The 21,036-nt window shown below is 35.8% G+C and overlaps 1 protein-coding gene across 1 annotated transcript in view; it reads right to left on the minus strand.

Annotated features, from left to right (window-relative positions):
* Positions 1–3,642: 3,642 nt before the first annotated feature.
* Positions 3,643–21,036, minus strand: part of LOC115441451 (protein eiger) — a 57,523-nt gene continuing 40,129 nt past the window's right edge. The window contains exons 2-8 of the mRNA XM_030166242.2: positions 19,279–19,491; positions 14,713–14,848; positions 14,059–14,194; positions 8,811–8,904; positions 7,281–7,362; positions 5,359–5,510; positions 3,643–5,117 (exon numbers count right to left, since the gene is read on the minus strand). Of these exons, the coding sequence (XP_030022102.1) occupies positions 4,830–5,117; positions 5,359–5,510; positions 7,281–7,362; positions 8,811–8,904; positions 14,059–14,194; positions 14,713–14,848; positions 19,279–19,491 (1,101 nt within the window). The 3' untranslated portion in view covers positions 3,643–4,829. The remainder of the gene's footprint in view (positions 5,118–5,358; positions 5,511–7,280; positions 7,363–8,810; positions 8,905–14,058; positions 14,195–14,712; positions 14,849–19,278; positions 19,492–21,036) is intronic.

The following is a 21,036-nucleotide window of genomic DNA, read 5'->3' on the forward strand; positions in this document are numbered from 1 at the left end:
CTAAAACAACACCACCATAAATATATGGTGGTGTTGTTTTTAAGAAGACAAGTATATAGATTTATTTATTATCGCAATGTCAAAATATCAATGTCTATCTTTTGGCACCAGGTAAGGACCAATGGCGAACTTAGCCAGTGCGAAGCCCCGTGCGGGGGCAAAAGGTCCCCGGTTCCGACAGCCGTAGATATCTGAGAAGCTAAGTCAGCATCACGATTCCCAATGCATCTGCATTGGGAAACGTGATAATGACTTAGCTTCTCAGTTGGATATCTCGAGGTCTCTCGTCACAGTCGAGGAGCTCAAGCGGTTAGCCGGTTCTTGACCCTCCCTTGCCCCTCGGAGCCGTATTGAATTTTATCTTTTATTCTGCGTATCAGAAAGTGTTAATCGTTATCTTAACAAAATCGTTGACCTAGATTTTTATTAAGTGTGCGGACTCCATGTGGGTATTAAAAAAGGCACAATTTCTGAAATATTTGTGTCCCAATACTAAAATCGTGGACACTAACGAACATTAAATAATTTCAAAAAAAAAACAAAAAATCCTGCTCCGATTCCGAAATTTCGTTCACTGTCTACTTAGAAGCATTTATCTGTAAGGGATAACAAACAGATCTTGTATCTAAGCTCTTAAGAATGAATATTTACTTCGGTATATCCGCCAGCAAAACTTTGTTATAAATTATTAAGTATTTTCATATTTTATGTGTTCATTTCCAAACAAACACAACATGAGAGCAAAGTGATATTAGATTTCTTTACTCAGTACCCGCCCGGAGTCTTGAATTTGGGCCTGATGCGGCGATAGCCTAGTTGGGTGTGGAACGGACTGCCAAGACGAATGTCCGCAGGTTCAAATCCCAAGGGCACATACCTCTGACTTTTCTAAAATCATGTGTGTATTCTTTGTGAATTTATCGTTTGCTTTAATGGTGAAGGAAAACATCGTGAGGAAACCTGCACATCTGAGAAGTTCTCTATAGGAATTTCGAAGGTGTGTGAAGTCTACCAACCAGCACTAGGCCAGCGTGGTGGACTAAGGCCTAATCCCTCTCAGTAGTAGAGGAGGCCCGTGCTCAGCAGTGGGCAAGTATATAATACAGGGCTGATATTATTATGGCGATAGTGTCGCCCCCTATCACACCATGGGAAGGAATACACACGACGAAAATAGGGTACACCAGTTCCGCCACTGCCTACCCCTTCGAGGATAAATAGGGTAAGTGTGTGTGTATGTATTCATATTTTCTTAGAATATTTTATTCTCAGAGTAGATCCTTTGCGACTGAAATGAGGTCCCATACGTAAAGGATATATTTGATTCGACCGGTGTAATATAAGAAAATTATATTTTACCACGAAATCAATTTATGTGCGACGCAATATTTTTAGGGTACACTTTGTCACGAAAATGTTTCGTCTATTGAATTTATTCGGGTGATCATAGATTCGTAATACACTAGGGATAATGTATTTTTGTGAGCAGCTGTTACCAAGTTTTATATTGGTATTATATCAATAAAGAAAAGTATACTTAACTATATTCTAGATTTTAATTATGAATTAGGTTTTGTATTTATCATTATTGTAGCGTAGACCGGCTGATGTCAGTTGTTCTCCACTACCCATAAACACATACAATACTTACTAAAGGAATCAATTATTTGTTTAGTACACTGTCGGCCTTAAAAAAGCAGTGGCGGCAATAAGCAATCACCCTGGCGCTTCGAGCTCGGAAATAAATGCATAATCCTTTGGCAATCAGGTAAAAAGGCCTCGCAAGTAATTGACTCACTTAACATAAGTTTTCTGAAGTACTACCCTGGTTTCGACCTAAAATATTGCACAGTAATTTAATAACAGTGATAAGTTAGTAATTTCCCCTGGTTTCTATCTCACTCGCCTACACTTTAGTTACGAGTTGCAAGTTTTAACTTATTTAGCTTCGTTTAGCGTATCTGGGGTACCAGTTGGTCACAGCCTTAATACAATAGAGTTGAATGTAGTAGTTAATATAATAAAGATATAAACACGATTCCCCTGGCTCTTGTTCGCCACGCCTGCCCGTTCAAATGTGTTACTAGATTAAATACTTTTTTTTATGAATGTTTGAAGTGCAGCTTTTATCGTTTTGTATTCTTGTATGTTTACTCAAACAAGTTATTATAGTACGCATATTCTGTACTATTTATATGTTTTTTTAATATTTCTTTTATCAGTTAGATGTGGTTTTTGTACTATGGCTTTCAGTGGCGAAGGGTGATTTTTTTTGAAACGGAACCCGGCGTTTATGTCTCGTGGCATGCGAGTCTTTTTACACTTAGTCCTACACAATATCTTGTAAAGTTATTCATATTATATACACATCAATATATATGTATATATACTAACTAGTTGACCCGACAGACGTTGTTTCGTCATAACTATGAATTTGCAGCGCGCATTCTGTCAATCGCTGACAGATATTTCAAACAATTGACAGTTAATTAATATTTTCGTTTAGTTTTCTGAAATTTTCTAATTTCCCGCGCAATTTTTTGAATTTGTTCTTTCATAAGAACCTTCTGACAATAACAAACACAACAAAAAAAATTACTGAAATCGGTCCAGCCGTTCACGCGTGATGGCGTGTACAAGGGAAATAGGGATTAATTTTTATATATGTCGGAGGAAGCTATGTGTCCGGTTGTTTGTTGTTTGCGTGCATAACGCACAATAATTGTTAATCTAATTTTATTAGATTTGTTACATTTTTCTATTACTTAAAACCTTACGCATTAGCCATAATGTAATAGAAGTTTATTTAAAAATTATAATTTACGAAACGACCAATCAGAGCAGGCACATGCCTCGAGCGGGGTCGAGGCGCCATCTTTACTATTCAGGTAGGCCATGAGTGCTTTGGACATTCGTTGAAGGAATCATGATAGTGACTGGTCGAGTTGATCGAGTCGGATCGTTGAGAATATTTGTTGATTAAAGTAAGATCGGTGCCCTGAACCCGCTGCTCGGTCTTAATTGTCCACTTTTCTATCTTCATTATTGTAAAGTGACAAATATTGTTTAATTTGAATCCGAATATAAAAATATCTGTGATCATTGTGTTTTGTGCTCGCATTTTACATTGATAACGCCCACTAAGTCCGCAACCACTAATGATGATGTCGACGGGAATAATGCTTCTCCGACATATATATAGATGTCATTTTAGGTAAAAGCTGTCAATGGGGCGGGTTTATTAAACAAAAATATTTGTTGATGACTGCAGTTAAAGGATTTTTCTATTGCGAGAAATTGCTACATCGAATTTAATCAAATTGCGTCGTAAACAAATTCGTAAAGACGGCGAGTAGGGAACTGTTTTTATATTATTATTATATTATATGAATTTTCTATTGATATCAGAGAAGTAGGCATGAATTTTTGATGTAGAGTCCATCAAGTTGAGTGAAAAAAAACTTCACCAATATAGCCTAACGAACGTACGTATTTATCACCATATACATATATGTTTATAACACAAAAAATTTGATGTTTTTTATAGATGTTGCAAATCTAACTGCAGCGTGGCAATGGAACAATAGATTATAATATTCAGAACAGAATCAAATAAATAATTATGTTATAATAAAATAATGATTATAATTTTCAATATATTTTAATGTTTAAACATACAAAAACATCAATATTACTTGCATTTATCGTTTGTATCGTTTATTACTTAGGTGTAAATAATTTAAAGATTACCGTATGTGTTAACATTAGTGCTTATAATATCAATGGTATAACAGATCTTTCGATGCATTAATAATATGTATTAAGTTACGCACATGCAAATACACAACTAGAATTCGAAAGTACAAAAATAAAATATGACGGACTGCACAATATAAATTTAAAGAAAAGTAATGACGCAGTTGCTTTCAAAATAAATTTATAACCGTAAATTGTTAGGGATTGTTGTTCAATATGCAAATATACGAGACGCATCACTTTTAATATATAAGTAAATTTATATCAATTGCATAAAAAACGGTTTTTGTTTCTCATAATCATTATAATTTGTACTTATGAAGTTTTTCGCGCAATCCGTCACAGATTTTTACTATCAAAGGTTGAGACGAGGATATTTTTACTTAAACAATGCTAAACAAATATGGACATAACACAATAAACTATAATTTAACAATTTTATAATATTTTATCTTAATATAATCTTATTACTAAGTTTCTGCCCACGTGAATTTTTTTAAAACACAGATCAATGTGTTTACACCCTGTTTATAGTACTTAGGGCCGATTGTTTCAAATCGTTCAATAAGCATTCGTAATCTAATTAACGAGATCTTTGATTTTAGATTTATATAATTTAGATATTTGCTTCTGACTAAATGGCACCAAAATATATTTTTTTCCGAATTCTTCTGTGGACCTTCAACGATAACAAACGATTTGAAGCAATCCACGCTTATTCTAATTTCATTTTTAATTAAAGACAGCTCTAACAATGGCACGTGTTGACTACAGTACATTATCACTTCTGTTCTAAAACGAATATTTTACATGTAAATTTTGAAAAAAATTACACGGTTAAAGATTAGCCGGGACCGTTCCATGTTCCAAAACTAGGATATATGACTCAGCTAAATTATACATTTTCAATTATAACTAAAAGTTAAATTAGTTAAACGATATTTCGATTGCATTCATAATCGAATGCTGTTAAAATCGATTCAAAATAAATCCGGTAGTTGAGAGTTGCCAATAACAATTACAAACAGATACATTTCTTGAATTAATATTTTGGGAACATGGAATTAGTAGAATTATAGTTCTTGAGCGGGATCCTCGGCATCAGCCAGTTTGATGAGGCCGATGAAGCTCTTCTCGGGCTGCATGAGGGAGTGACGGTCTCCACCAGTGTTTCTTACAGCGAGCCTGTCCCCTGCCTTCAGGAACAAAGCGGATGCAGAGAAGCAAGAGTTCGGCTTGTCCATCGGCTCCGAGGTGTGAGACGACTGCGCGCACTGCAGGAGTGTCTCCCGCCCGTCCAACTCAGGGTTGGTTCGGTGGAGGACCCATGATATGATGTCATGACTGTCTAAGTAGTAGATCTGGAAATAAAACAACATTTATCATTGTATGCGTAGCTCATTGTAGGTTCAGGTTGCCTAGAATGCCAGAGAGATCGTGATAGTGTGTTTGATCTTTAAATCTGGAAATATTTATTGAAAGATGGTTCATGCGAAATTATTTAAAATAATGTTATACCGATTACTTTTCTGAATACCACAACTCCAGACCAATCAATCTTAACATCAGTTCTCATATCTCTGAAATTATTATTGTTCTTACTTGAGCGTAAACAAGGTAGACTCCAGTGTGGTGGACATGGATGTGCCCGTTCCTGGTGAGGGTCGGGCGAGGGTGTGGAGACGCGACGGTCCACGGTGCGGGATACCACACATCATGCGCGGCTCCGTGTGATACGCGGACTAAACCGTTACCTGGAAATTACAAAAATGTTTTATTTTATTTAGGCATACCTACAAAGTATACATAATAATTATATAAAAAGGATGCATATAATAGTATTACAGAGCTAAATTCGAACTCCGAAAAAAAAATCACACACCATTACAATTTGAAATACTTAACATGTATTGAATTACAGTATATTTTTATATAGAAGCGGCGATAGCCTAGTTGGTTGTGGAACGGACTGCCGAGACGAATGTCCGCAGGTTCAAATCCCAAGGGCACACACCTCTGATTTTTCTAATAAATTATGTGTGTATTCTTTGTGAATTATCGCTTGCTTTAACGGTGAAGGAAAACATCGTGAGGAAACCTGCATACCTGAGAAGTTCTCTATAGGAATTTCGAGGGTGTGTGAAGTCTACCAATCCGCACTAGGCCAGCGTGGTGGACTAAGGCCTAATCCCTCTCAGTAGTAGAGGAGGCCCGTGCTCAGCAGTGGGCAAGTATATAATACAAGGCTGATATTATTATTATTATTATTATATTTATATAGAGGCATGGAAATAACTTCTCTGCAACAGCAGTTGCAGAGAAGTTATTTCCATCTTATCAGCAGATAAGCATATAGAGTATTGACTGAAGAGAGATGATTATTTTTTGACAGTCCACACAATTGTATTTAACTTTGAACCCTCACGTTGTTCTACAATAAGATAAAGCAAGGTCTGGGCAGATTATGTTCTATTTCGAGAGAGAGCGTCTTTATTTACAAATTAAAAAACTCATGCAAAATTTTTGTTCTGCGATCTGTCCCGTCTTGTAAATTTAGCACGTTAATAAAGACAAGACTCAGTCTCGAATAGTGGTGACAGTTAATATACGTTAGGTTAAAAAATCCATTTTATATCACTTAATAATATTCCCTAAGCCTTATTAAAGTATTCTAAATTGTACTAGCATTGAAGTATTTTCAGGGATTGGTACTTCCACAATGTCGTGTAGTATTTTTTTCGAAAATTTCATATTTAATTGAAATCCACTAACCACGACTGGTCATATAATAATAAAAATCCACAACCCACGTTTGTAGACTGTGTAAGCAAACGAGGCTAATCTTGTTGTCCACAAAGCAGCGTCGATAATTTTCTATTTTTACTAATCCAATTTCATGCTCTATCACACGGTCCTTTCCTATTCGAGAATATTCCTTCGACCCTGATTTTACATGAGCATTAAAACCAATAATCCGTACTTATAATGGATTTCTGGAGCGTTTACAGCACATTAGGCACGGCATCATTTAAGCGTCTTCAACCCTTATAAATAGGACATTCAATAAAATCGAAGTCTCTATCTGTCTGTTTGCTTTTTCGGCACAATTTTGAGAAAAGTTTGTTCCAACTTATCAAGATAAAGGATATAATACGGACGGATATTATCTCTTCAAGCAGTCTGAAGAACTACGTGCAGGATAATTTCACTTTAGGTAAAATGTTATTCCTGACGATTTTAGAGCTTCATTCATTCTCTTTGGTACCATATAATTTAACTATAAAATAACGCATGTGCCTCAAAGCATTTAATAAAATGTAGAATTTAAACCTATTGCAAATTTCCGAAACGCATTATGATGTACCATAGTAGTTATACAACTTGTGCAATTATTGAAATTAATATTATAAAGAAAATGGAAGCAAAACCGCCCGTGCCTCCTAGTATAAATACCATTCAGAATGTGACCAAGCACATTATTATTCAAAAAGTGTTAACGATTGCTTTCAAAGGAGCGGTTTTACCTTTGTAGTGCTCGTGGATTTCTGTGCTGAGATGTGACGTATTTCCATGGAAATGGGCCGCTACAAACGGCCTCCTTTGGTCCTGTACACATACAAATATAATTAAAGATAGCACTATTGTTATAAACATTGAGAAATTTTAAACAATGTTGTTGGATTTAAAGTTCTTCTAGAACTGATTGACGAGACGAGCAGGTCGCTCGCCTGATCGAAAGCATCACGACCATCCTTAAACAGTAGCAACATCATACAGAACTTTGAATTACAAAGTACTGCATGGCATTCCAATGCGCTCCTTAAACTGAGACATAAGATGTCTCATAATGCCTAGTTAATTTGGTTACAATGTCCTCCGAAGTTCCAACCTTTGGCGCTAAGATTCGTTTTTGGGGAAGTGCATTTGGGCCTTCGCAGTATACTATATCGTATCATTAAGTTTGGTTTTTTATTTTCGGATCGCACGGGTTCTTGAAAATGTTTTATCATAAAAAAAACTTCTTTTGGTCGAGTGTTCCCATTGTTACAGATTTATTATTTATTCAGTGACATATATTTTGTGATCTATTTCTGGGCACTTCTAACAGAGGTGCTAGTTTTAGGAGCCGGATTCGAACTGGCGACTCATTTTCTTTCCTCTACTCCTATTGTCGCTTATTTTTAGCCGTTTTAGAAGGTTTGATAGTTTCTTGATTAATATTTGCCTTCATTAGAACTTTGAAACAATTATTCTATTTTAAAACGATGCCCACGCAGTGCTGCTAATTGGTTTGCAATTAAATTCACATTAAATATTCGCAAAGGTCAAAACTCAACGTTCATTTTACAAGGCAATAGCTTGCTTTGAAAATGCAATTAGTTGTTTTTCATTTGCTTTAGAGTTACGTAATTATTATTATAGTGAAGTAGGTTCGTAGGTTCAAATATACTGAGAATGTGAATTGGATAATTGTTTTTGGGGTCCTGGGTTGGAATTTCGGATCGAACAAATTGATATTTAGGTTTTTCTGCTCAATATCAGCCCGGGGACTGGAATTTGTACTCGATGTGGCGATTGGCTCGGCCCCTATTACATCATGAGACAGAACAAACTTGGCGAAAAGTGCGTGCCCTGGTTGCGCCTCTGCATACCCCTTCGCGGATAACTGCGTGATGTGTGTGTGTTCTGGGGTACAAAAAAAATATGGACGCTTGCTGAGACGAAGCCTGCCTTTTTCTTTACAACACTGAATACAAAAGCAAGCAAGCTATTGGTCTGATGGGCATTGCAACCGCCCTTAACAATACAAATACCACCAGAACTATGAATAACAAAGCAAAATGCGCTTATCCATGTTCATCGTATTAAAATGTTTAACGTTGTGTTTTCAGTGCCTAGCATAGAATCCATAAATCAGAAAAGAAACAAAGACGATTTATTTTCACATTGGTTGCGTCAAGAATAGATTGCGATTTGCTATACAACCTACCAGACGGATTTTTATATACGATAGTTGTGCTACCTAATATGTTTCACGTGTGAATAAATCTTACCTCGTTATCGCTGTTCCTGGCTGTTCGTGTGACTGTGTGCATGCTCATCTTGGCACTATGATCAGTGTTGCCTAGGAACTTTTTCGTTTTGCGCCTGTAAACAAAATAAAACTCCCTTAGTGTAAATATAATGTCAGTAAAACAATACTATTTAATAGTTAATCACACAAATATTTTACACGAATCACGCACTTATGGATGCAACTATACTCGTATAATTGCGGTAACAAGTACCCTAGCGTGTACTAGCTCGAAACCCTGTCTCAAAACGCCTCTCATCTCCCCTTCAAAAGTACTCCGCCTATTCTCTAGAAACAAAGCCAGCATTTACAAACAATCCCACATCCATATTTTACAAATATATAACGCATAAAAGTGCTTGAGAGTTTCCACTAACCACTTTGTGACGTTTTTATCGCCGAAACTCTTCAAGTTTATCGCTGCTCCTGGACACTTTTACTTTTATTGGGTAATAAAAGATATAACTGTGACGGGTCGGGATTGCGTTCATCCTTATTTGGAATGCCACGCTGAACATATTTCAATAAATATTGAGTATTTATTGACTCTGAATTGGTAACTTTTCAATGTAAGATCGAAACAAAACGAGTTGCTTGTAAGCTCGAAGGACCAAACAATTGAGAACGTGATAGCATGTACTTTGGTTTAAAAGTTTGTTACAATGGGTATGTGGCGTTATAAAAAGTATAACTTGAACAAGAAAAATAAAGACCAGCTATGGGGTTCCACTTAGATTTAACGTTGGCAGTAAAAGAAATTGGTTACATATTCTATCACATGGCTAGGTTTTTTTTTATTTTCCACGCTATTAAACATTATTTTAATAAATTTCCTGCTTTTGTTTCAATACCTTTTGTTATGTTTTTGTTTTTTTAATGGGTTAAAAATCATATTCTACCTACCTATCCTATCCTTCCTACTGTACACAATTATAAGGGGTGTGCGAATGAAGACTCGCGGTATAGCTAATCTTAGTGCAAACATAACATTGCGTAATCCGAGCAACTCAGGGAGGTAAGACCCTGCGGGTTCCGCTGTGTACCGAGTATAGGCTCTCATCAAGAGCCTTAGGCGCAGATATTTAGCAACTTTTAATTGCTTCATATAATGTTAACTTGGAATAAGTTGAATTTTTGGTAAATATTTGTTCCTTGGACTATTTAGATTACACGCTTTGTGGAGTGGAAAGCGCCCGGAATTCGATATTTATCACAGATGAAATTTTGTTCTATTAATTTTTTCTACGATTAACTCTCACGAAACTAGAGGGTTGGAAACAGCAAAAGAATCAAAAACTATTGTATTTACTTATAATATTTAATGAGGAGACCAGCATCCCGCCTGGTTAACACCAAGACTGCCCATATTATAAAAATATTCAGAACTTAAAACTACTTAATTCTAAATCACTACATTAAAATTGCACTACACGCATCACTCAAGTGGTTCATACTAAAAAAAGAATAAACGTAATAAATTAGAAATGTTTATCCACATATCGTGTTATGAGAAAATTTCTCGTAATTTTTAGCGAGTGTATAATTTGACGCCCCAGTCGGCCGCAACGAAACCCTCATCGTGTCTGGCATGAGTAATGGCACAAATTAATGTGGATGGCATCGTGACTCGTATGTAGAACCCAGTTTTCTTTTATATATAAAGATTTTCTCGCGACGGTTAAAATACTATGCCTTCATGATCAGCTCCGTGACCATGAAAACTGGATTTTAAAATACAAAATAAGACAAAATATTTTCTAAAATGTTTATTTGCACTGAAGGCTATAGTGAAAAATTTACAAATTCAAATCTATTTCTTTTACTACTTGAGTGAGTGTTTGCTCTAGCATTACCGTACTAAGATAACAAAGATAACACTAGAATAGTACATAATAGAGCTGTTTACGATCCTCATCAAGGTTCTGGAAATCCGACACGTCTACGAGTTAACACATTTTATGGGTGCAATTGATGCCAATTGATCTAACGAAAATTGTCGCGGCATTTAAGCAACCGACTCGGAATATTATGTAATAAAACTAGATTGACCTATTAATTTAGATATTTGGTCAAAAAGACCGACGTTAGACATATTTTATGAAATAATATTGCAAACGTAAATATTGGACTAGACTTTGTAAAGTGAAACTAATGTTTGGTTAAGTCTTCCATTCATAAAAACATTGATTAGTGTTTCCATATTAGGCGGTAGGGTCTCTTGCTAGCATATAAATAAACTATACAAATGCTTTTTTTATCGAGCCTCGGCAAAGTGACTTAACTGCACCTGATGTAAAACCCAAAGAAATTACCGACCGACAAAATATACAGGCATCCCGAGACGGTCGGCACAGTCATGTCGGCCTGCATAATTGCATCTTCATGCTCAGCTTGAAGAACCCCAAGTTATAAGTAGGAAGTAAGGGTATAGTAGGAAGGGACACGTAACTTCCTTTCCCGTTGAAGGAAGATATTTTGACAGGATCGCCACATTTCATCAGGCAAAGTAAGGCTAACTAGTTGAAAGAATTCGTATGACCCATTCATATCTAGAAACGAAATATATTGAGTGAGTTTGCAATTATAAAGTAGATGTAAATACCAAAAAGCCCACATGTACAGAAAATACCGACGCCATACATTTTTATTAGCAAAAGGATTAAAAAGCGTTCTATAAACAAACTGGGTTTTGTCAAAGGACTATAATTTCTCTCGAGTATTGTGAATATTTATGAGTGCCGGTTATTAGTAAACATTAGTTGACCCATTTTCTCGAAAGCCGTCTCTACTAAATTATTTAAAAAATAATTAAGTACAAAATGGTTTAAAAATTATATCTTCTGACCTGGCTTTCTTTAGAAAGAATGCTTTTACATTTTGCTGAGCATTACTTATTAGGAATATTCCACAATAACATAAATTCGCTCGATTTATTTAACCGGTGAATATTTCTCCGATATTGAAACCGGAGAGGACATTGTGGTCGCATTCTTTGATCGTCCGAGATGGCATTATACGGGAATCGTGAGCTTACTCGTCCCACACGATATACTTTATAAATTCAAACACGATTATAATAAGATAGTCCTATGATTATACAGAGAGGACATTGCAAAGATTGTCGTACAAAAATTTTGCGCTCATGCGATGTGCCTCAATCTATCTCATAGCAAAATAGCATTAAAATTTTTCATATATTTTCCATATCGTGATTTGCACGTTTTTAATGCACATTTTTTCTGTAAATATATTATTTTTATATTAATATATAAGGACACTTTGACATATTGTAAGAAAGACGTTTCGAATGTAACAACGAATTACCAATTGGTAATAACTTTTGGAACACAAATTAGGTCCTGATGTCCAGTCTATATCTAACTATACTGTTTAATGTCGTGCATAATAATAAACTTGGCTTAGAATCAAATATACCTTTTTACCTGAATGTATGTAAGCCTCTTTATTGATATAAAACATAATTGTACATGTGTAAAGTGGACTCCATTTGAAACGGGTTATTTGATTTCAAATTATCTTCTATACTTATAATAAATCTGTAGAGAGGTCAATTCTGTACATGAAATATATTTCCAAAATAACTATCAGGGGGTGATTAGGGATCGATACTGATGCCAAAAATGCAATTAGTAAAATTTTTGTCTGTCTGTCTGTCTGTATAACCGTTATAGAAACAAAAACTACTCGACGGATTTTAACGAAACTTGGTACAATTATTTGTCATACTCCTGTGCTAGTTATAGTATACTTTTCATCACGCTACAATTAATAGGAGCAGAGCAGTGAAGGGAAATGTTGGGAAAACGGGAGAAGTTACTCCATTTTTAAGCTTCCGTCGCGTGTGCATCCTTAATGGTTAAAGCTACACAGAAATCATGTATGACGGAAATGTTCTCCTTAAAATTATGTAAAAAATATCCCACGACAGCATATGTCTATCTTTTATGGTTGACTCACAATAACACGTGTAACTCCCGATAGCTTAGCAGTTCGAAGCTTTCTCATTATATTTGTCTACTCTTACGTTTATAACACTCTCAGTCATCCCTAATTAAAAAGTTAACATTATTAAATATTCCATACAAAAGAATCATAGAAATCGGTATAGAAACACCAAAGTTATACATGAAATACGCTAATAATAAGCCATCATGCGTGAATACTGAATCCTGCTATAAGGATTATTTTTGTATATATATAAGGTCGCGAACGCACAGGCAGGCGGCTTGCTTGGCACCTAGAGGCTAGCGAATCACCTAGCGAGTAGCTTCGTAAAACGAACATTCTCGAATGTTCGCGACCGGCTCCATTTTTGAAGTCCGAAATCCACGCGGGCGAAGCTGCGAGCGGAAGCTAGTACTAAATAAGATGCTTTGCTTGGGTCATTTTAGGAGGCAACTTGATAGGACGTACGTGATGAAAAAAACATATGGCAGATTGTAAAAACATACACAACGCTTTCATCATCATCATCATCAGCCTGTTGCAGACCACTGCTGGACATAGGCCTCTACTGCTTTATGCATCCAGTCGCTGTATTTAATATTGCTTTATATGAAACGCTATATTTTATATAAATTCATATTACATCAAATAAACGTAACTAATCCAGCTAAATCTGAATTGAGTTGAAGTAAATCCTTTTAATATTACCAAAAGTGTCCAAATAGATAAATTCTAAAAATAATACAGTTTTTTATCGGAAAATAAGCCTGTTATTTTCACAATTAATTGTTTAAGAATGTAATCCTTTTGATGGGCGAATTTCACGGCTGTTGCTCGGAATTATTTAATTCCAGACCAATTAAGAAGTTAATAATGTTTGTGGGCTGGAGATTGTGCGTTTTTTTCCACAAAATTATTACGCTCTGATCCAATTAGTCTCCAATTGAGGGAGAGCTGTAGGAGTGATTTTATTTTTATTGTTACTTTTTTTATAATCTCTTGTTACTAGTTATTTTTAGTTAATAAATCTTTTTTTGTATATTTTATAAATCCTTTGTTACACAAAAATGATTAATGAGTCATGATTTTAGGTTTCGTTGTAACATTACTTTGCTAAGCAGCGAGAAAGTACGCATATTGACGGAATCGGTGGAAGTTTGAATTGAAAGGTTAAGAATTGAAATGGGAAATGGAAATTTCTTTCGAGATCTATAATAACGTAATTTAAACCAACTTAGTAAACGTCACTGAATTCATAATACCTTTCCTCAGGCTTCGCGACCATCCTCGGCGCAGAGAACTGGTCCACAGCCTCTGATACGTCGGAGAACACGCTGCGTTTGCTGCGCTCGCTCTCCTTGGAGTCAGCCGTCGTTGACTCCGGGACAGTCTGGAGTGCTGCAACGAAGATATCTTTCTATTGTATTGGTAATTAACTTATATTAGAATTGAAATACAACTATTTTACGGTTATTACTACAGGTTTTATATTATAATTTGCAGACTTCATGGTCATTAATGCTGCAAAGTCTTCGAAACTTCGGGAGAAAATTATAATATAAAAACCGTGATAAGATCCGTACAATAGTTTTATCTTAATGTCTAACATTCGCGTAAACATGAGGAATCATTATATTAAAACTTTTATAAGATAAACTTGCATATTGAACATCAACTTATATGTATCTATTTTATGACAATTATAATCGTTTATTAACAGAGTAATCATCCCATTATCTTTTAAATTACAAATCTTCGTGGTGTTCACTTTAAGAGTAGACATGACATTTACAATTATCAGGAATCTGACCAGGACTCTATTAAATTATGGTTTAGCGTATAATTACAACTTTATCCTCCAAAAATTACTACCAAATGTCTAAAATTTTATTTCTAGCAAGAAAAGCCAAACTCGCCTGGCAAGTCAGGGTTCTCCGGATTCGCGTTGATGATCCGCCTGAGCTCCCTGATGTTGGTCTCGTCCTTGTTGAACGTCACCACCGTGTCCGTGAAGTCTTCAGGCCTCAAGTGCACCATGTTCGTCGTTCCAATCTGTTAAAGAAACACCTTTATTATTATCTCTTTGATGAAGATTTTAATATGGTTAACGCTATATTAAGACCTAGTAGGGAATTTTTAGGTAACGTTTAGAAAATAACATTGTGTCTACTGTCTACTCAAACAAAGCTAGATACGCTTATGCATAATATGTCTTAAGCCATAGAAATGTCTCGACAAGCCTGCCTAAAGATCTCGACCCTTGTCAAGAGGTGCCGCGCCGTGCCGACACCGCACCGCAGACCAGAGGTATTTTAAATTTTAAAGAAGTTTTCCAAAATCTTCTCATGGAAAGTGTAACCAGTGCTGCTCAATTAGCGAGAGGTATAAAATCAGCATTGATTTTATTTCCAGAGAACTTTTTTAAATCCCAATACTACTTACGTTGGCAAGCGCTATATTTTGGTCTCTAAAAGTAATCTCTAATTCTTTATAAATTTATCATTGCATATTTGTATCATGTGCTAAAAGTCTGCATAAATACAGATCAATCTGGAAATCTGGCAGCACTGAGTGTAATGTTCAAGTATTAGCTTAAAGAAAAAATTCTAGACATGGGCATGATCAACGTAAGCGGCGTAAGCGTGCTATCATGTAGGCATACCGAATTATCCCTGGCCGAACCGTCCCGCCCACGAGCTCCAGGCAATCATACTAAAATACTATGAATATCTACTAAACTTCCAATTTTATTCAGGCGTAACTAAATATTATCATCAAAATATTTTTTACCCCTAAAGAATTCATGGCTCCGCAAGGAATTCTAATACGCTTTATTTATGATAAAGTGAGCGATACAATTACTGCGTATTATAGGTTTAGGTGAAATGAACTGGATTAGATACTTTAATAGCGGCTTATTTATATAATCTCGAATCACAATAAATCCCTCTAGCCGAATTTTGGCCAGGGCGGCCAATTTCGATAAAGATCAGGCATGTACGCAGAAGATATCATATTATAGTGCACAAGTGTTGCGCAATACACAGGTGCACTCTCTATTCCTTCACTCTCATAGTCCAGTCAGACGGCAATCTAACATGACCGGAGAGGGACCAGACGCAGAACAAATGGCTTTACGTCCTTTCCGAGGCACGGGGCTTATCACACCATGAACTTCCTGATTCTGAGCTGGGACTGTGTATGAATGAATGAATTTTTAAGATGGTCAAATCCAGTCTTAATTATATTTGGCCAAACTCGGGATTCAAACCCAGGATCTCAACTCAACAGTCGCACTCATACTGCATATGGATAACAACTACGCCACCAAGACAATCAGTCACAATATAAAGTGTGTTTATAGTAAAGCAGAAAACGCGTGATATAAAACGCACATTATCGTCTGAAATGGAAAATTCTGGAACCATCCAACGTGTTTTTAATATCTCGTCTAATACAAGGTAATTGAAAGCTGGCTCGGTAGCCGGTGTGCCACTAGGTGGAATTAATATGAAAATCGATGGCTATTATAAGCGGGATGGTAAATGGCCCGTATTACCAACTGAAGCCTAATGTCTCCGGCTGGGATGCGTCAATGTTGTTTATAATGCTAATGCAGATCCGTCGCCGCGAGCGTGGAGTGTTTACTTTAGTAAATGTTTTGAACTGAAATATGTGCACGAAGGGCATCAATAACACTTTCAGGTTTTTGTTTGAAGTAATAAATGTCATCATTGAACACTAATGATTTTGTAGGCGAAATTATTGTGATGAAAAGATTTGTTTAAGAAACGAAACCATAGAGACACATTGACGTTATCTGATATTTGTTATTTGCCCACACAAGAATGATTATCTCTGATATTTTATGGTCTATTTGTTTATTTTTTCTAATGGCCGCAATATCTCAACCATAAAACTGCTTATAGACTGTTGTCGGATGACAAAAGTAAACAAAACAGAGATGTAATAATGCATTGTCGCACACAATCAGCATCTTATTTAGATTACATTTACTAGCCTTATTTTAACTTACTTCATTCATATTTCTTTTAAATTCATAAATTCACCACATTGAAACGTTAAATAATTAAGAACGAATCCTTTAATGATTTCTTGAGATGTTATTAGAAAGATAAGATCTTCAGAGGATATTAATTTGAAATTAGGTAAACACGACTACACGAGTTGATATTGGGGTTTATTATTTTAAAATTACCCTAAATTGTATTGAGGGTACACTATATTGTTCGACTATATGAGATTCACTGAATATGACATCGTTTGATAAAGTAAAAAGAGTAAGAATTGAGATTGGCGCTTGTCACTTCAATCAAAGGCACGTCTCCAATCTATTGAACATTGAAAAGCGTCGAATAGTCGATTTACCTTGATGAACACAAAAACGTCTCGACTGGCTTTGATGCCGCAATAAATATGTTTTTATTCTCTCAATTCAATACACTCCGAAAGCTTGTTAAGACCGTTTATTGGATAAAAAAAAAACATGAAACTAGATATTTTTCCATTATAACAGTTCTTGGAGTACGCCATTCAATAGTTTGTTATTTGAATCTATAAATTCCGCGGGTTATTGTTCGGAGCAATAACAAAGGCTCCGGTTTTGATTTATTTTGGTATGTAACGCTAAATACATTTTGCGAACGTAGTGATGGTTTAGATTTCTGTTTAACGGATATTGTTCTCGAAGCCGTGTTTATTGTATGTTAAACTACGTTAATAGAAATAAAGCGTGTTTTTAATAGCTTTCTAACTCTTTTCTGACTTACTTGTTGGCGATATTACGGTACGACTGCAGTGCTGAGGTCTTGGGTACGATCCCCTGGTCGAGTAAAGTGATATTGTGTTTTTCTACTAATTAGCTCAGAGTCTGGAATTTGTACATGGCTTACCCCTATCACATCATTGGAAGGAATACATACAGCTGAAAGTAGATACACCAGATGCGCCTCTGCATACCTCTTCGGGAATTAAAAGCGTGATTGTGTGTGTGTGTCTATCTAACTCTATCACATTTATTCTCTAGTTATGTATAATACCAACTTTCTTGAACACTTTCTTAATACTTATTTATAAAGATTCTAGTTAAGAGATTGTGAAAACTGATAAAACTGAAGTTACTTTCGAGTTTTCGCGTAAAGTTATATCATCCTTAAATTTTAATACAGCACTTGTCTATGCTAACTCATCTTATATCTTATACGTGTTATAATTTAACATCATGATACGATCTAATACCACAGGGACCGTTAGAAATTAATGCAAGGATCGCCGAGGGTCGAATGAATAATTTCTCACATCCACCGACAATTTCTGTAATTGAAGTTTATCTTTGCCTGCCAGAGTGCTTAATCCGGTTATTTTATGCGGTTCTTAATATGGCATTCGACCTTCGGTAACCAAAGTGTTCTGGTGCTGTGCCAGGGAAATTCTGCGGGAGGTGGTAAACATCGAAATAGTCTTAACTACTGTTTCAACTATTTGAAGCGTGAGTATTTGTACACGGTTGATGATTAAGTATATTAAAAGTGTATAGATTTTTCCGATCCTTTTGAATAATACACTAATATACTTTTTTTTATATTGTCAATGAAATGTACAAACGATTTAATGGAAATTAATGAAATACCTACACACTTTGTGGCAGCATTTAAGTTCATAAAAAGACTATTAAAGTTGATATTTGTAGGTAGTGCAAGTCAGTCCTTTTTAATTTAAAGTTTACACGTGGTGTTATAATACAGGCCGCATGTCTAACGAGAACCATCAGGCATCATGTTTATTTAATTAAAAAAACACCGTTCAAGGTTTCGTTAGCATATCGGTCGTCGCAGACGCAGCTTGCATAACCTCTGTACAGAGTGTGTGCTGTTGAAAAGGTTCAAGGGCGCGTCTCAGTACATTTGCGATGCTGCGGATAATTATTGTTCTAATTAATGCTGTTGGTGTTGAATTATATGTCATATTATGATAAGGTAGTTGTGTTGAGGTTGTCTATCGATACTTTTTAGAACGGCATATATTCTTGCAATGACAATCTTGATGTATTTGAGATATTTATTTTTAATATTAAAATTCAATGAATATATTGTGATGAGATTTGTTTTATGTCTCGGTATATCGTCTACTACAGGGGTGGCCAACCGGTCGATCGCGATCGACTGGTCGATCGCGACAACAAGTCCAGTCGATCGTGGCAAGGCAAAAATATAAATAAGTAGAACAGATCGTGCAACATGCCTAATCACTAACTGCTGCATGCATCGTCTTGTATAATTTTTTAATCAAAATAATAATAAATTGTGCACTGAACTGTGTTGTTTCATTTAAGATTTTAAGATGTATGTAGCTTTGTAGATCGCACAGGGTATCATCAGTGAAAAGTAGATCTTGGGTCTTACCAAGTTGGCCACCCCTGGTCTACAATGAAATAATAAAAATCTCATTCAATCATTACATACCTTCTCTGCTCGTTTATCGTAGTCAGGATACCAATCCCCGCTCTCGGCGTCGTCGACGGCATCCAGCATATCCTCGTCATCACCGATGTTGTCTCCCTCCAGTACAGTCAGGTCGTGCAACTTCTCCAGAGAATCGTAGGTGCTCTTATCCTTCTCTGAATCTTTTGCATCGTCCTCCAGTGTGGTTATGTCTTGATCTTCGTCTGCGTATATCTATAAAGGAAATATTTGGTTTAAATTTACGTCTATATTATTGTTCATTCTTTCATTAAGTTTACGTTTTTATAGACTTTAATATAAGATGTATATTTTCGAAATATTCTACTTCATGATTTTTTATTACAATCATTGAAATCCTTAATCTGCGTCTTTGATATAGCTGTTGTAAAATTGTGTGGCCTGGCACGGAAATATTACGTAATACCTTTATATAATTCCATATTACCATGTATTTGATTTCCCCGAAGCCAGCGATTATCAATATCACAGATTTCCCTACAGACAAAGGATATAGTTAACTATCTGTGTAAACACGAAAGTTAAACAAAAAGCCATCAAAATCATATTAATGTGTAATTGTAGGGCAAAATATGCTTCTAGGAGTACTTTTATCTTTCTAACCACTATAACTATTTATGGTTTTTATACTTTGTCCATTAAGGCGAAAAGTAGGAATTAAATAGAACACAAAAGAAATAAATAAACGAAAGTAGACGTTTCTTTACATTTCCAGTCCAATGCTAGTGATTAAATTTTACAGTGAATAGTGCCATGTCTCATATTTTCATTAGACTTCTAATATTGTATTCAAACGTTAAAACGAGTTGTTACGTGCGCTTTCTGCGCGTGCGGCGCACCACCGTACACAAACCCCCCTATTAATAAACTTTTTTTTTGTATCTCAATATTAGCCAATCACAACGGCCCTGTGTTTACGCACTGCGAAGGCTGCCATGCCGTCAGCACTGAGAAACAGACTTGTTATCACAGCTTTGTCCGTCGAGAGAAGGAGGAAGCATACGGGAGAAGGTGTTTAAACACGCCGTAATGGCCTACGTGTGTCGCGTTCCGGTATCAACCTGTGTATATCCGATTCCAACAGACCGGCATAATTGCATCGACTACCGAGGGGTAATCATCTCTCGTTAGTCGACATTATATTACACCCAATTCCACTTACCACCAGGTGCAGGGGGATATTTTGCTGTGCCCGAATAAATTAAAAAATATATACAACCGGCTTTAGTAAGCAACGTACGTTGCATTCCGGGATTAGCCTGCATGTGTTCAGTTTCGAACTGGCCGGCATAATGCATAATGCAATACGTTTAAAACGCGTCGCCAGCTTATTAAAAACGCCGTGTGTAATTTATATATGGTGTAAGCTATTTGTCATCGCTTATGCGACACTCTATGATTGATATTTTGCCGTAGACTCAACGCGGCGTCGTGTGGCGCTATCCATCTTTATAAATTAATCTACAGTTGCAACAAGACACTGTATTGTAACAAATTTGTTGATCGTCTCTCGTGTCTCTAGAGTGATGATTATAAAGCATTTATACATTATTGTTGGAGAATAAGGTTTAGTGATTATTGACTAGAGGAATTAGAATGAAGTTTGGTTTAATAAATCAATATTGGTAACAACAAAGAGACTCCTGAAGACCTCACTGTAGTGAAAAATAAACATTTTTTGTACCATACACTTTAAAACGGTAGTTATATGTATGTACTTATTTTATATTAAGACTGCCT

The sequence above is a fragment of the Manduca sexta genome, chromosome 25 (genome assembly GCF_014839805.1).
Source record: "Manduca sexta isolate Smith_Timp_Sample1 chromosome 25, JHU_Msex_v1.0, whole genome shotgun sequence".
NCBI classification, from domain to species: Eukaryota; Metazoa; Arthropoda; class Insecta; order Lepidoptera; family Sphingidae; genus Manduca; species Manduca sexta.